At 36.8% G+C, this 17035-nt stretch overlaps 1 protein-coding gene across 1 annotated transcript in view; it reads right to left on the bottom strand.

Moving 5' to 3' along the window:
- The window catches only part of LOC145671117 (hyaluronidase B-like), a 137341-nt gene that overhangs the window by 4645 nt on the left and 115661 nt on the right, over positions 1-17035 (bottom strand). The window contains exon 4 of the mRNA XM_081739906.1: positions 14736-14940. Within this exon, the coding sequence (XP_081596032.1) occupies positions 14736-14940 (205 nt within the window). The remainder of the gene's footprint in view (positions 1-14735; positions 14941-17035) is intronic.

Below are 17035 nucleotides of genomic sequence, written 5' to 3'. Positions count from 1 at the left end.
GTATGACTGTTGGCTCTAAAATGCCATGAATGGTGTTTGGCATTAATATCGCAGGCAATGATGACTCTGTTACTCAGTTGTCTTAACTTCTTTAGGTCGTGAATAGCTACTGAGCTTTTGGGAATTTTGTACACCGAAAAGAAGGGTTCAATAGAAGTGAGCAACTTGAAGATGGTGACTTCCAGGGAATCTAAATGTGGCGGTGTGAGTTTTAGGACAATAGCAGTATCTCCCCTTGTAGTTACTCGGTCAGTATGTATGATTTTACGTTACTTAATTTCCAGTATATTAGTTGCTTCAGGTGTCTCCTGTAGGAAAGTAATGAATTCTCATGAAATGAGTAAATTCTGGTATTCGATTCCGAACACCGCTGTTAAATGATACTTATTGGATGTGTCTCATAGAAAATTCAGTTGCAGCCATGATCTAAAATTTCAACAACCTTTTTAACAAATGCTGTAAATTTACCAACGTCGTCCTTGGCTTCTTTTAATTTCTTCACTCCGGCTTTAATTTTGATTACAGTAGTAGCGAGATGGATTTTGGTCAGTTAAAGTATTTCTCGCAATGTGGATCCGAGATTCGCGGCAGAAGATTCTTCAGAAGAAGAAAGTAGATTTTGTAGAGTATTCTGTGTTTGTAATCCTGCTGGCATAAGTGGTAGCGGATGATGATTTTGGAAACAATGTATGATATTTCTAAGTTTCATCAAAGGATTACAAACCAACTCAGAACATTTTCAGCAATACTCTCTCTTTGCCGTAAAAATAACTCGAATTTAGATGAAGCATTCCAGTTAATAAGGGCGAGCTCTACATCAATTCAAGATGTTGAGTTTGTTCTTACTACCCGGAACGACACAATTATTGAGTTGAATTGATTTTGAGTTTACCGTCCCGTTCAGCAGATGCACCATCACCCACACTCACATTTGTTCGTATTTCCGAGATATGCTTGCATTTTTTTTTGACAATTATAAAGGTAACCAAGAAAGTTTTACAAGTCGCTTTTTGTGGAGGTCTGTGTTCAATTGGCCCTCACACCGTGAGTTGAATGCGAATGGAGATAAGGCGAAGGTCAGTTGTTGGTGTGGGTATATCCAACATACTACCTGGTCATGGCAGTTCAGTTACACCGTGAACGTGCGTAAGGACAGAGTGAACGTGGGACCTCCACAGAGCGTCATAAGGGCGTGAATGCTGTACGAGTTCAAAGTGGGATCAAACACCGCTGCAACGGGGCGGAAGATATGCCAGGTCTTTGGTGAGGGTATCGTGACTAGAGATGCAAAAAGCCGGCTTTTTTGAATCGATGGTTTTTTTTTCACATAAAAAGCAGGCTTTTTTTGGGGGAAAAACGAGAATTTTGGAAATTTTGGCTTTTTTCACTTTCATGATTTTTCTATCTAAATAGCTTTCTTATAGTATATCCTATAGTTAGATAAGAATTCCATGACCTAAATTCCATATTTCGCTCTAAAATTCACCATCAAGATAAATGGAGCACATGTTTTACGTATTAAAGCTAACGTGAAGAATATAGTATTTGAGGGCAATTTTAGAGGCTATTTAACTTTATTTTAACTTTTGAGTTATCGACATTTTTTTCTTCTCAGGATCATTTCAGTTCGTCATCCGTGTTTCATTTCTAAGAGCTTAGTACTCTAGCTTCTAGCGCAAAAGTTAAACTTACGTTTTTCTATATATCCGTCAAAGCGTACGTTTTTTAATATATCCGTCAAACCGTGCTTCCACATTTCTGTTATACTGTAGCTGCGCAACGATTTAGCAATAATTTTCCGGATACAACCTTGAATATTAATTTATACAAATAATCAGTAGCGGATTTAGAAAAGTACTTTGGGAGGGATTTCTTTGATTGTTTCGTTTTCTAAAATGTCCTAATTTTATTTGAGAGGAGTTTGAAATTTATGAGTACAGGCACAACTAATATTTCGTTTCGTTTATATATTTAGCGATAATCTTCCGTATACAACCTCATTGAAGATCATTTTATACTGAGAATTAGTGGCGGATTTAGAAAAGTATTTTGGGAGGTTTTTTTCTTACTAATGTTTAGTTTTTCTAAACATTCGTAATTTTTATTTGACGGGAGCTTAAAGTTTATGAGTAAAGGCATGACTAATAGATATTTCGTTTGTTTTAGACATTCCGTAATTTTGGGAAACAGGCTTCAGTCCGAAAGACCGCCCCCCTAACCTTTGCAAAACCTCCACTGCTGGTAATTAGTAATAATAACGATTTAAAAACAATAAGAAAGGAAGTCGGCCAACTCACAGTACACGCACTATTTCTACTTCACAGATGGAATGAAGAAAAGCTTTGTCAGAATGGTCGAATGCTGAGTTGAATTCCGGACTTCCCGATAGAAGCGCAAAAGCTCCTCTCAGTCATGTTTGTTGTGCAGTTGTATTTATCTTAACTTAAATATATTCCGTAGTCTATTTTTACCCTTGTGAACCTGGCCCCCCCACCTCTCGGTACAAACGATTTCCGCATATCAATAAAAAGTACTTCGTTTGTACCGGTTTGTACCGCAAATATTTTTGTTTGTACTGTACTGCAGTATGAGAAATTAAGAAAACAAAGTGGGGGGGCCAAGTTCACGCAGCCCCCCCACATTGTCCTAGGATCGATTTATTTGTCTCATTTGAAAGATTTTCGTTTGTACCGGATTGTACCGTAGTTTGTTTCGTTTGTACCGTTCTGGATTATGAAAAATTAACGAAACAAAATGGGGGCCCAGATCAAACAGGCCCCCAAATCACGACTTAATACACCGGGTACCCATGTTTTTTGTATGTCATACGAAAGTACTTGGTTAGTACAGGATTGTACCACAAAGAGTTTTATTTTAGCCGTAATAGATTATGAAAAATTAAGAAAACAAAATTGGGGGGGGCTGTGTGAACCTGGCCCCCCCACCACGTAGTACAAACGATTTAGTTGGCTCATTTGAAAGATTTTCGTTTGTACCGGATTGTACCGTAGTTTGTTTCGTTTGTACCGTTCTGGATTATGAAAAATTAACGAAACAAAATGGGGGCCCAGATCAAACAGGCCCCCAAATCACGACTTAATATACCAGGTATCCATGATTTTTGTATGTCATATAAAAGTACTTGGTTAGTACAGGATTGTACCACAAAGAGTTTTATTTTAGCCATAATAGATTATGAAAAATTAAGAAAACAAAATTGGGGGGCTGTGTGAACCTGGCCCCCCCACCACATAGTACAAACGATTTAGTTGGCTCATTTGAAAGATTTTTCGTTTGTACCGGATTGTACCGTAGTTTGTTTCGTTTGTACCGTTCTGGATTATGAAAAATTAACGAAACAAAATGGGGGCCCAGATCAAACAGGCCCCCAAATCACGACTTAATATACCAGGTATCCATGATTTTTGTATGTCATATGAAAGTACTTGGTTAGTACAGGATTGTACCACAAAGAGTTTTATTTTAGCCGTAATAGATTGTGAAAAATTAAGAAAACAAAATTGGGGGGCTGTGTGAACCTGGCCCCCCCACCACATAGTACAAACGATTTAGTTGGCTCATTTGAAAGATTTTCGTTTGTACCGGATTGTACCGTAGTTTGTTTCGTTTGTACCGTTCTGGATTATGAAAAATTAACGAAACAAAATGGGGGCCCAGATCAAACAGGCCCCCAAATCACGACTTAATACACCGGGTACCCATGATTTTTGTATGTCATACGAAAGTACTTGGTTAGTACAGTATTGTACCACAAAGAGTTTTTTTTAACCGTAATAGATTATGAAAAATTAAGAAAACAAAATTGGGGGGCTGTGTGAACCTGGCCCCCCCACCACGTAGTACAAACGATTTAGTTGGCTCATTTGAAAGATTTTCGTTTGTACCGGATGGTACCGTAGTTTGTTTCGTTTGTACCGTTCTGAATTATGAAAAATTAACGAAACAAAATGGGGGCCCAGATCAAACAGGCCCCCAAAATCACGACTTAATATACCAGGTATCCATGATTTTTGTATGTCATATGAAAGTACTTGGTTAGTACAGGATTGTACCACAAAGAGTTTTATTTTAGCCGTAATAGATTATGAAAAATTAAGAAAACAAAATTGGGGGGCTGTGTGAACCTGGCCCCCCCACCACGTAGTACAAACGATTTAGTTGGCTCATTTGAAAGATTTTCGTTTGTACCGGATTGTACCGTAGTTTGTTTCGTTTGTACCGTCCTGGATTATGAAAAATTAACGAAACAAAATGGGGGCCCAGATCAAACAGGCCCCCAAATCACGACTTAATACACCGGGTACCCATGATTTTTGTATGTCATATGAAAGTACTTGGTTAGTACAGGATTGTACCACAAAGAGTTTTATTTTAGCCGTAATAGATTATGAAAAATTAAGAAAACAAAATTGGGGGGCTGTGTGAACCTGGCCCCCCCACCACGTAGTACAAACGATTTAGTTGGCTCATTTGAAAGATTTTCGTTTGTACCGGATTGTACCGTAGTTTGTTTCGTTTCTACCGTCCTGGATTATGAAAAATTAACGAAACAAAATGGGGGCCCAGATCAAACAGGCCCCCAAATCACGACTTAATACACCGGGTACCCATGATTTTTGTATGTCATACGAAAGTACTTGGTTAGTACAGGATTGTACCACAAAGAGTTTTATTTTAGCCGTAATAGATTATGAAAAATTAAGAAAACAAAATTGGGGGGCTTTGTGAACCTGGCCCCTCCACCACGTAGTACAAACAATTTAGTTGGCTCATTTAAAAGATTTTCGTTTGTACCGGATTGTACCGTAGTTTGTTTCGTTTGTACCGTTCTGGATTATGAAAAATTAACGAAACAAAATGGGGGCCCAGATCAAACAGGCCCCCAAATCACGACTTAATACACCGGGTACCCATGATTTTTGTATGTCATATGAAAGTACTTGGTTAGTACAGGATTGTACCACAAAGAGTTTTATTTTAGCCGTAATAGATTATGAAAAATTAAGAAAACAAAATTGGGGGGCTGTGTGAACCTGGCCCCCCCACCACGTAGTACAAACGATTTAGTTGGCTCATTTGAAAGATTTTCGTTTGTACCGGATTGTACCGTAGTTTGTTTCGTTTGTACCGTTCTGGATTATGAAAAATTAACGAAACAAAATGAGGGCCCAGCTCAAGCAGGCTCTCAAATCACGACTTAATACACCAGATACACATGACCTCTGTATGTCATATTAAAGCCCTTGGATAGTACCGGATTCTACGGCAAAGAGTTTTATTTTAGCCGTAACAGGTTATGATAAATTAAGGAAACAAAATTGGGGGGCCGTGTGAACCTGGCCCCCCCACCACGTAGTACAAACGATTTAGTTGAATCATTTGAAAGATTTTCCTTTGTACCGGATTGTACCGTAGTTTGTTTCGTTTTTCCCGCCGTAGATTATGTTAAATTAACGAAACAAACTGGGGTCCCAATTCAAGCAAACATTCTAATCAAGTTTTAAAACACAGGATACATATGACTTTCGAGAAATTTGAATTTGTCATGGCAGGTCAACCTGGCCCGCACATGTTTGTTTTCTTTCCAATTCGAATCAAAACGTCACCAAAAATTTGTACCCAATATGTATCAATTTATTGCATCAAAGTTAGAATTTGTACCGCCATCAATTTCGAGGAATTTGAATTTTTAATGGCGTGTCAGGCTGGGCTGGAGAACTTATTTTCCTTTTCAATTCGAAGCAAAAAACTACCAAAACTTGTACCCAATATGCACCAATCTGTACCACAAAAATTGAAAATTGTACCCCGAATATTTTTTGAGAAAATTGAACTTCTGTTGGGAAGTCAATCTGGACAGCACAAGTCATTTTTCTTCTCAATTCCAACTAAACCGTTACCAAAATTTGTACAGAATATATACCAATTTGTAGCACCAAAATTATAATCTGTACTACCACCAATTTCGACAAACATGAATTTTTATTGGCGGATCAAACTGGCCCGCACAACTCTTTTTCCTTCGAATTTGAATCGAAACGGCACCAAAAATTTGTAACAAATATGTACTATTTTTTTATTACGAAAATTACAATTTGATCCCCCATGAGTTTCGAGAAATATTAATTTTTGATGGTGAGTCAAATAGGCCCACTCAACAAATTTTTCTGTTCAATTCGAATGAAAATATCAAAAAAATTGTAAGAATTTTTACTCCCACCAATTTCTACAAATTTAAATTTTTGATGTGTCACGCTGGCCTGCACAACTTGTTTTTCTTTCCGATTCCAAGCAAGGCGTTACCAAAAATTTGTACGCAATTTGTACCACAAAATTTAGATTTGTACTCCCACCAATTTCGAGAATTGTGAATTTTAGACGGCGGATCGAAGTTACCCTCATAACTTATTTTTCTTTACAATTCGAATCAAAACGGGACCAAAAATTTGTACCAGATCTGTACCAGTTCATACCACTAAAATTAGAATTAGCACCCGCATCAATATCTAGAAGTTTGAATTTTTGATGGAGGATCATGCTGGCTTGGGCAACTTATTTTTCTTTCAAATTCGAATCAACACGGTATCAAAAAATTGTAGCCGATATTTACGAATTTGCAGTATCGAAATTAGAATTTATATCCCCACCAATTTCGAGAAATACGAATTTAGATATGCGGGTTAGACTGATCCGCACAACTTATTTTTCTTTAAAATTTGAATCAAAACTGTACCAAACACCTGTACCCTATATGTAACGATTTGTACCGTCAAAATTATAATCTGTACCCTCACTAATTTCGACAAAAATGAAATTTTCATATATAACGGGTGAAGCAGAGCCGAACAACTCTTTTCCCTTCCAATTCGAATCAAAATGGCACTAAATGTTGGTACCTAATATGTACCAATTTGTACGACGACAATTAGAGTTATACTCCAACTAATTTCGAGAAATTTGAATTTTTGTGGAGGAAAATTTTCTCCTCCACTGCTTTTTTTCATTCTAGTTCGAATCGAAACGGTACCAAAAATTTGTACCCTATATGTAGAAATTTGTATCAACAAAATTAGAATTTCTACCCCCACTAATTTCGAGAAATTAGAATTCTTGATGGTGGACCAAATATTTGTACCCAATATGTACCAATTTATACCACCAAAATTAGAATTTGTACCTCCACCAATATCGAGAAATTTGAATTTATGTTGGCGGTTCAAGCTGCCTGCATAACTTGCTTATCTTTCCAATTCGAATCAGTACAGTATCAAAAATTTGTACTCAATATGTACCAATTTGTACCACCAAAATTAAATTTGTATCCCCAGTTATTTCGAGAAATTTGAATTTTTGGTGGCAACGTCAAGCTGGTCCCCACAACTTATTTTCTTTTCAATTCGGATCGAAATGGTATCGAAAATATGTACCTAATATGTACCAATTTGTACCACAAAAATTAGAATTTGTGCAACTACCAATTTTGAGAAATTTGAATTCTCAATGCTCGATCCAACTTGACGTCGAAACCTGGCTCGGCCAACACATTTCTTTTATTAATTCGAATCAAAATGTTACCAAAAATTTGTGCCAAATAGATATTAGTTTGCGTCATTTATAAACACCGAAGACAAAATTATTTTAATATTTTTCTACGGTGTACCAAATGTTAGAAAGAATAAAGGAAAGCATTATCACAAAACAACTTGGTTGGGGGAGAGAGAGTCAAACATCTACATATGTTGGGGACTCCAAAATATTTATGAGTGGGTGATTTTTTTCTCCAACCATTTGTGATCATGGATAATATTAATTTTTATTATAGAACTCATTCAGAGGATCAGTTCTGTGAAATCGTCTCTATCCACTCATATCTCCGTTTCGAAAACAGAGTCTAAGTTCTAATATTGCTTATACAAATTTTTACAAATTCAGTTACCATCAATAATACGCTCCAGAGTTAAAATGTTTAATGGAAATAGTAACAAATTCATTTGCGAAGTAGTGATGTCGAATTTTAAAAAATTCGTTTCTCTGGTTTACCTTGAGATCAAATAGATACACACATTTGAGTAAGCATTTCAGATTTATTGAATTGGTGCAGGTACAATGTAATATTTTTTTGTTACAAATTGTCTAAAAAATTTGGACAAATTCATATGAATTCTGAATAAGCCTTTGGCCTGGAAGAGTTGACTTGGTGATAAATTGGCCCTTCGTTGAATAACAATTTCTAATCTTTATTCGTACATGATTTTGCTCATGCAAATCATAAGCAAATTTCCGTTCCGTTTTTATGAATTGCGGGGAAATTTGTTTGCACGTTCTCGTTCGAATCGAATACTATTTTGATTGAATACAAAAAAAAAAAAAAAGGGTTGCCATGCCCAGGAAGATTGCAATGAAAATTTAAATTTCTAGAAATTGGTAAGGTTGGAAATTCTAAATTTGAGAGTACAAACTGGTACATACTTGCCACAAACTTTTGGTAACATTTTAATCCGAATTCATAAACCAAATGTGTTGCGCGAGCCAAGTTTCGACGTTAAGTTGGCTCCAGCATTGAAAATTCAAATTTCTCCAAATCGGTGAGGGTACAAATTCTAATTTTATAGGTAGAAATTGATACATATCGAGTACACATTATTGGTACCGTTTTCATTCGAATTGCAAAGAAAAATAAGTTATACGGGCCAGTTTCACCCGCCACCAGAAATTATAATTTCTCGAAATTAGTAGGGGGTACAAATTCTAATTGCGGCGGTACAAATTGGTACATATTTTGTTCAAATTTTTGGTGAGGTTTTGATTCGAATTTGAAACAAAAATAAGTTGGCCGGCCAGTTTGACCTGCAATTTAATTCATATTTCTTGAAATTGGTTGCTGTACAAATTCTAGTTTTGGTGATACAAGTTGTTACATATTGGCTACAAGTTTTTGGTACAGTTTTGATTCGAATTAGGAAGCAAAAAGTTTTGTGCTCGCCAGTTCAAGTCCCTCGAAAGTTCCTCAAGTTCCTCGAAATTGATGGGGCTAGAAATTCTAAGTTTTGTTGAAAAAGTTGAACATATAGGGTACAAATTTTTGAAAAATTTTGATTAAAATTGGAAAGAAAAATAAGTTGTGTGAGCAAGTTTGACCTGCCAACAAAATTCTGTCTGACGTGACTTAACACGCTCCACGAAATTTCTTGGGATATAAATTCTAATTTTGGTGTTACAAATTGGTACACATTGGGTACAGAATTCTGGTACCGTTTTGATTTGAATTAGGAAGAAAAAGTGTGCAAGCCTACTTGACTCGCCATTAAAAATTCAATTCTCGCGAAATTGGTGAGGGTGCAAATCATAGTTTTGGAGGTACAAATTGGTATATATTGTTTACAAAGTTTTAATACAGTTTTCATTCAAATTTTTAAAAAAATGTGTTGTGTAGGCCAGTTGTGGTCATGCTGATCCACTGATCCTCCATTACATCCCAATTTTGTCGAAATAAGTAGTGTGTACAAATTCTAATTTTCATGGTACAAGTGGGCGCATAATGGGTACCGTTATGATTCAAATTTTTCGATACCGTTATGATTCGAATTTGAAAGAAAAATAAGTTGTGCAATCCAGTTTGACCCGCCATCAAAACTAAAATTTCTCGAAATTGGTGGAAGTACAAGTTCTAATTTGGTGGTACAAATTGGTAAGTATGGGGTACCAATTTATGGTGTCATTTTGATTCGAATTGGAAAGAAAAATAGTTGTGAGGCTCTGCTCCACCCGTTATCAAAAATCCAACCTTTTTCGAAATTGATGAGGGTACAAACTTTAATTTTGGCGTTACAAATTTGAACATATCGGGTAAAAATATTTGATACCGTTCTGATTTGAATTTTAATGAAAAATAAGTTGTGCGGGCCAGTTTAACCCACAAACCTAAATCTAAATCAAACTAAAACTCATTGTGTTACAATCCGCTACTAAAAAAGTACCTTCATATGACATACAAAACTCATGTGTACCCGGTGTATTAAGTCGTGATTTGAGGGCCTGTTTCATCTGAGCCTCCATTTTGTATCGTTAATTTTTCATAATCCAGAACGGTACAAACGAAACAAACTACGGTACAAACGAAAATCTTTCAAATGAGCCAACTAAATCGTTTGTACTATTCTACGTGGTGGGAGGGCCAGGTTCATACAGCCCCCCAATATTGTTTTCTTAATTTTTCATAATCTATTATGGCTAAAATAAAACTCTTTGTGGTACAATCCTGTACTAACCAAGTACTTTCGTATGACATACAAAAATCATGGGTACCCGGTGTATTAAGTCGTGATTTGGGGGCCTGTTTGATCTGGGCCCCCATTTTGTTTCGTTAATTTTTCATAATCCAGAACGGTACAAACGAAACAAACTACGGTACAATCCGGTACAAACGAAAATCTTTCAAATGAGCCAACTAAATCGTTTGTACTACGTGGTGGGGGGCCAGGTTCATACAGCCCCCCCAATATTGTTTTCTTAATTTTTCATAATCTATTATGGCTAAAATAAAACTCTTTGTGGTACAATCCTGTACTAACCAAGTACTTTCGTATGACATACAAAAATCATGGGTACCCGGTGTATTAAGTCGTGATTTGGGGGCCTGTTTGATCTGGGCCCCATTTTGTTTCGTTAATTTTTCATAATCCAGAACGGTACAAACGAAACAAACTACGGTACAATCCGGTACAAACGAAAATCTTTCAAATGAGCCAACTAAATCGTTTGTACTACGTGGTGGGGGGGCCAGGTTCACACAGCCCCCCAATTTTGTTTTCTTAATTTTTCACAATCTATTACGGCTAAAATAAAACTCTTTGTGGTACAATCCTGTACTAACCAAGTACTTTCATATGACATACAAAAATCATGGGTACCTGGTATATTAAGTCGTGATTTGGGGGCCTGTTTGATCTGGGCCCCCATTTTGTTTCGTTAATTTTTCATAATCCAGAACGGTACAAACGAAACAAACTACGGTACAATCCGGTACAAACGAAAATCTTTCAAATGAGCCAACTAAATCGTTTGTACTACGTGGTGGGGGGCCAGGTTCACACAGCCCCCCCAATTTTGTTTTCTTAATTTTTCATAATCTATTACGGCTAAAATAAAACTCTTTGTGGTACAATTCGGTACTAACCAAGTACTTTCATATGACATACAAAAATCATGTGTACCAGATGTATTAAGTCGTGATTTGGGGCCTGTTTGTTCTGGGCCCCCATTTTGTTTCGTTAATTTTTCATAATTCAGAACGGTACAAACGAAACAAACTACGGTACAATCCGGTACAAACGAAAATCTTTCAAATGAGCCAATTAAATCGATCTTAGGACAATGTGGGGGGGCTGCGTGAAGTTGGCCCCCCCACTTTGTTTTCTTAATTTCTCATACTGCAGTACAGTACAAACAAAAATATTTGCGGTACAAACCGGTACAAACGAAGTACTTTTTATTGATATGCGGAAATCGTTTGTACCGAGAGGTGGGGGGGCCAGGTTCACAAGGGTTCTATTTTTTTGTTTGTTTTTTTTTTTTTTTTTTTTTTGGGTGGTGGCGGGGCGGAGAGAGTTCCATAATGATATGAAGGGTGTGAGCCTAGAACATGATAACTAACAAATTTTCAATTGCTGAGTTATGCAGCACCAGATAGACAGCAACGCATACCACTTCGTTTAATCCTTCATGTATAGTCTTATGTGAAAAATTAGCTTTCCGACTTTCAAAATGGATTGTGCAGCAGAAATAAGAGAAATCTCAGATTTCTTAAAATAGTGGGTTACCATGTTCTTGCCTCATACCCTTCATATGTTGAATCCCTCTCGTTAAAAATTCAGAAAACTTGAGGACTGAGTAAACCGTGATGGTGGTTATATAAAACTGTAGAATTTCAAGAATATACAAAACCAAAAGCTCTAGGTGTGTAGCCTTTAAGTATACCATATAAATCTAAGTATTTTTCTTATGTTTTATTTTAATTTTATTTTGTTCCAAAAAGAGGGTATGGAATATTTTGAAAAATACTACATAGAATTTTGCTAGTTATTTGTGTTTTTTTTAAAAGAAGTATTTACTTTTAGGGTTGGCTGGTTTACACCAGCTGTTTTTTTCTTTTTTTAAAAAAATAAACAACTGGTTTAAACCAAAAAATAAAAAGAACAAAAAAATGCAAATCGTGTGAACTTCATGGTGACTTTTCCCACATCAAACCCTCTGCATTAGTTTTATTTCCTTTTCACCTTTTAATCAAGGTGTCCCATGTTAAATTCTCGGTCGAACCACAACCCTTTTTTGATGCGTAAACAAAGTAGCAGTTCGGATGTAACTTTAAGCGAAAGTCTTCTCCTTGATAACCTCGGTATTATGTAAGGATGTTAAGCCTGAACATACGAAACGAAACCAAATTGTATATTTCTGCATGCCTGAATGCCTGTTGTTTTATAAAGGAGCCAAGGTTACTTGAATATATTGATAGAAATTGGCAAAATTTATCGATTGCCCACATAGCTTCCAACATTAGCTTAGATTGGACTTTCAATGATATGTATGTACTAAATTTGTAATTTAATACCTCAGTTTTAGCGTACTGATTATGATATGTTGACCTTTAAATTTTACATGCAAAGCAATAACAAGATTTTTCCGTTATTGTTTTACATTTAGAGTAATGACGGGATTTTCCCGATGGCTAGGGTGGAAGTTTCCCAATTTAAGAAATTTACTGACCGGAATTCTTTAAGCTTATGTGACCTCTTCCAGCATAACCCCATTGTTGCATAATAACATCAAGGCGAAACAAACTTATTTCTGTCAATATGTAATATAAATACATAAAGCAAAATATCTAAACCCAAAAAGCCTGGTTTAAACCAAAAAAACCTAGTTTAAACTCCCCCCCAAAAACGGGGTTTTGGCATTTTCAAAAACAACCATGGTTCCTGCCAACCCTGCTTACTTTTGTATGTAGGAGGTTAAAAAAATCTTATTATATACATTGGTTAATCCTTTGGAATTCATAATGTAAATATGTTGAGAAGTAAATCTGTTTGAAATATCTTTTCAAAATTCATGGTTTATTTTCGAGGTTTTATATTATTATCGGCATCAACCACTAATTAAATGACTTTTTGTGTTATAGAGAAGCGAAACAAAATTTGGTTCAAAATTTAAAGCAGAATTTTGAAAAAAGACCAAAATTTCCCAAGCAAAAAAGCGAAGCAGAAAAAACCGAGTTTTCTTCCAAAAAAAGCCGTTTTTTTTCCGAGCCCTTGCATCTCTAATCGTGACTACGCGATCAGTGCAGCGTTTGTTTAACAAGTTTAAGAACGGTGACGAAACCGGAAGACCAACACATGTACAAAATGAAGATCTTCAGGCAGCAATTGAGGCGAACAGTGGCTAGACTGAGGAACTAGGACTACAATTCAGTGTGAGTGGAAAAACCATTCGGTAGTACTTCCATCAACTTGGGAAGCACTACAAGTTGAGTCGATGGGTCTCACATGATTTGACTCAGAGCCAGAAGGCAACGCAAGCAAATACCTGTGTTCTTTGCAGTCTCGTCTGAGGAAGAAACCATCTCTGGATAGGGTGTTAATATGTGATGACAAGTGGGTCCTGTACGAAGCTCCATGGCGGCGTCTTCATTGGTAACATCCCATGAATCAGTTCCAAAACCGCCGAAACCAACACTGCACCAGAAGAAGGTTCTCCTGTGTGTTTGGTGGACTGTTCGCGGCATCGTGCATCGGGAACTGCTATCAGCTGGTCAGAGTATCAATGCAACTGTGAACTATCAGCAGTTGAGCCGTGTTGAAGAAAAACTCAAAACTCTGGAGCCAGCTCTTCTGAATCGCAAAAGGGTCTTTCTGTTACAGGACAACGCTAAGCTCCACGTGGCTAGTGTGACCCGAGACACCATTCTACGTCGTGGATGGGAAACACTATTGCATTCGCCATACTTCCTGGTTATTGCCCAGTCCGATAATCACCTGTTTCATTCCTTGGACAATCACCTTAGAGGACGCCAGTTCAAATCTTTAGTAGAGGTGCAAAATGCACTTGTTAACTTCTTCACTTCATAACCACCGATGGAATCCATAGTCCTCCAGAACGTTGGCAGAAGGTCGTCGATGCTGATGGGGACTATTTTTGATCTTCCAGATATGTCTTAGGTGACATATCGATGTTCGAAGATGGTGGGTGAAAAAGCGACAAAACTTTCTTGGTTACCTTTGCATTCATTCTCCTATTTCTTTTTACTCCACTGGTCAACAACCTTCAAAATTTGAATTTTTGGCAATTCTTACGCATAGAAAGGAAAGAGATGGATCAACTAAGTTACCGAGGTTCATACCCTGGTCCTATACTATCACACCAAATTTTTAGTTTTAACAGTTTCCAAAATTTAAGGGAGGTGATTCCATGCTCTCCTATTAAAAATGGTGAATGACTCAAGGTAACCTGCCAAAATCAAGAGGGGATGGCCCTATGTACCACTAGGTCATTGACTTCAGACCAGGGATTATGGTCCTGAGGCAGAGACCATTAAACCATCACACTTCAAATACTATTTTGGCAAATCTATGAGGAATTCAAAACGAAGTATTGCTGAAATCAACAATTCTAAGCAAAATACATTTTTAAGACGCACATAATAACTAGTAAGAAATACTTACTGAATTGAGGAATTCCAACGTGTCTGTGTAACAGTATCTTACGTATGAATATAATGGCCTTCCACCTGGAGAGTTCTCGGCTACTCGGCGGGCCTCTTTTAGCCCATAGTACATATAATAAAAACGTTCATCATCGTTCTTATCATCTTTCTCCACATATACAGAAGGATATATCCCACTGCTTCCATCCCATAACCACTGAATTCTGAAAAAGAATGAAAGATGTGCTTTATAATTGTTCAAAAAATATTTATTTATTAACAAAGCTCTCTACATGTAACTGTGAATTCATTTTAAACTGGAGACAAGTGTGAATGTATTAAGTAAATAAGTGTGAATAATTTGGGTAGAATTGCCAGGGTCTATAGAGGCTGATCCGTTTGAATTGGAACAATTTAAAGGCAGCAACACATGTCTAACAGAGCAACAAAACTGTGCGCATATGTGTAAGTCTCTCAGTTGTTGTGTTAGAATGGTAGCGTTACAGTGGTCAAAACGCCAAAAAAAAATCGCTTTTGGCAAGGGTACGTCGTGGTTCTTTCCAATTGAAACTTTAGCATTTTCCGCATTAGTAGAACAGTGGGACAAATGGCTTTGTGGTAGGATGGGTCCCTGTTAGTGTTAAAATTAAAACTGTTGCCCATTACCCTCCTCCACAACTCACGTCACCAGCGAAATCTCATCCAGAGAAGTCCTGTGTGGAACCCTGCTAAAGTATATCCGGTACATGATAGTCTGTTTGTCGAAACGATTACAGTGCCCCAATCAAAAGCGAATTGTGCTATTCATCATAAATTAAGTCTACAAACTGTCCGCAAGGCTAGTGCACACGTGTTAACATCACGGTATATTGAAGATCGAAGAAGCAGACAGAAGGCTGTACCAGCGTCACCTAGCTAATGAAAGCTCGAAATTTGTTGTGACAGTGGACGTATGGAAAGATCAGGCAATCACCTACAGAACTTGACTGATGTAACTTTGTGCGCCAACATAACAAAATTCCTCAAAAGATTTTATAGCTGTTTTCGACTTTTGCTACAGAAGGAAACTCAATATTCTTAAGGTCGAAAAAAAATATTGAAACCAATGCTGCTTATTACCAAGAAATCCCCAGTTTACACAGACGATATATCAATATTGTATTGCAATGACATCGACTGTGTTGAATAGCATCAGAACGAAGCCTCAAAACACATGGCCAAAGTATCACTGAAGGGTAGCAATTTATGATTTTCAAACTGGCATTTTAAGTAACATCAGTATCCACTAGCTTCCATTATCTTATTTAAAACAACAAATCAGTTCTAAGCATTTTCTTTTCTTCTTCTTATTCTTCTTCTTAGTATTATTATATTAAGAGTAGCAAGGTTTGTGTGTTACATCCTGGCTTTATGATTTATGTAAATAGATCAGTGCTCTTAGATTTTCAGAGGCAAGCTTATCACCAGTGATACAAAAAAAAAAAAAAAAAAAAAAAACACTATTTAAATCAAAATTTCCTTAGATTGTAATTTATGGTCTTTCTATGACAATAATTCGCGTGTCGATAAAAAGCATTTCATTACATGATAAAGAAGTATGTCAAATACGATGGTTAAATAATAATAATAATAATAATCAGGTCATAATTTCCAATATAATACCATGCATATGGAATTGAAACAAAATGAAAGTACTTAAATAAGTTATCTAAGAAGTACCACCACAAGCAATTTGAGATTTCAGATTGATAATTTCAGATTTCTCCCGGAGAAGGATTTACAATACACATTGATTGAAAGTAATGTTGCCAAATTTCTGTTAACTTACGTGGATGATAAGCATGATCGGAGAAATACTTAGGTGAATTGTCCCCTGGACCACCTCTTAAAATCATCACTGATTATAAGTTCCCCTTGAACGAACTCCTGGCTACATTAAAAAAATTCCAGTTCACCGGTACATGAATTGACTAATTCTTCGAGTCTTGTAAAGAACTAGAACTGAAAAAGCTCGCTCGTAGTTATATGGTTAGCAGATATGTGTCTGGTGCTAAAGATGTGGGTTTGATTCCCAGTCTGAGCTCGTATGGTTCGGATATCACGGTAAGCTCAGGTCCACGTGCTATATAACCTCGCAGCTGAAAGGAGCGTTAAACTCTAATCCAGGGCGCAAAATTTCAAAGTCAGATGCACTCACCAAACAAAAAATTATGGTTGCCAGCATGTCTCAGATACAAGTTATGAGAGCTTCCGCCCTCTTCCCCCTCGGCTTTTGGTTTCACAAAGAAGGAGATTACATCAAATTTCAAAACCAGACAA

This window comes from Thermobia domestica, chromosome 15 (assembly GCF_964235325.1).
Source record: "Thermobia domestica chromosome 15, izTheDome1.hap1.1, whole genome shotgun sequence".
Classification (NCBI taxonomy): domain Eukaryota; kingdom Metazoa; phylum Arthropoda; class Insecta; order Zygentoma; family Lepismatidae; genus Thermobia; species Thermobia domestica.
This window is presented reverse-complemented; position numbering and strand designations above follow the sequence as displayed.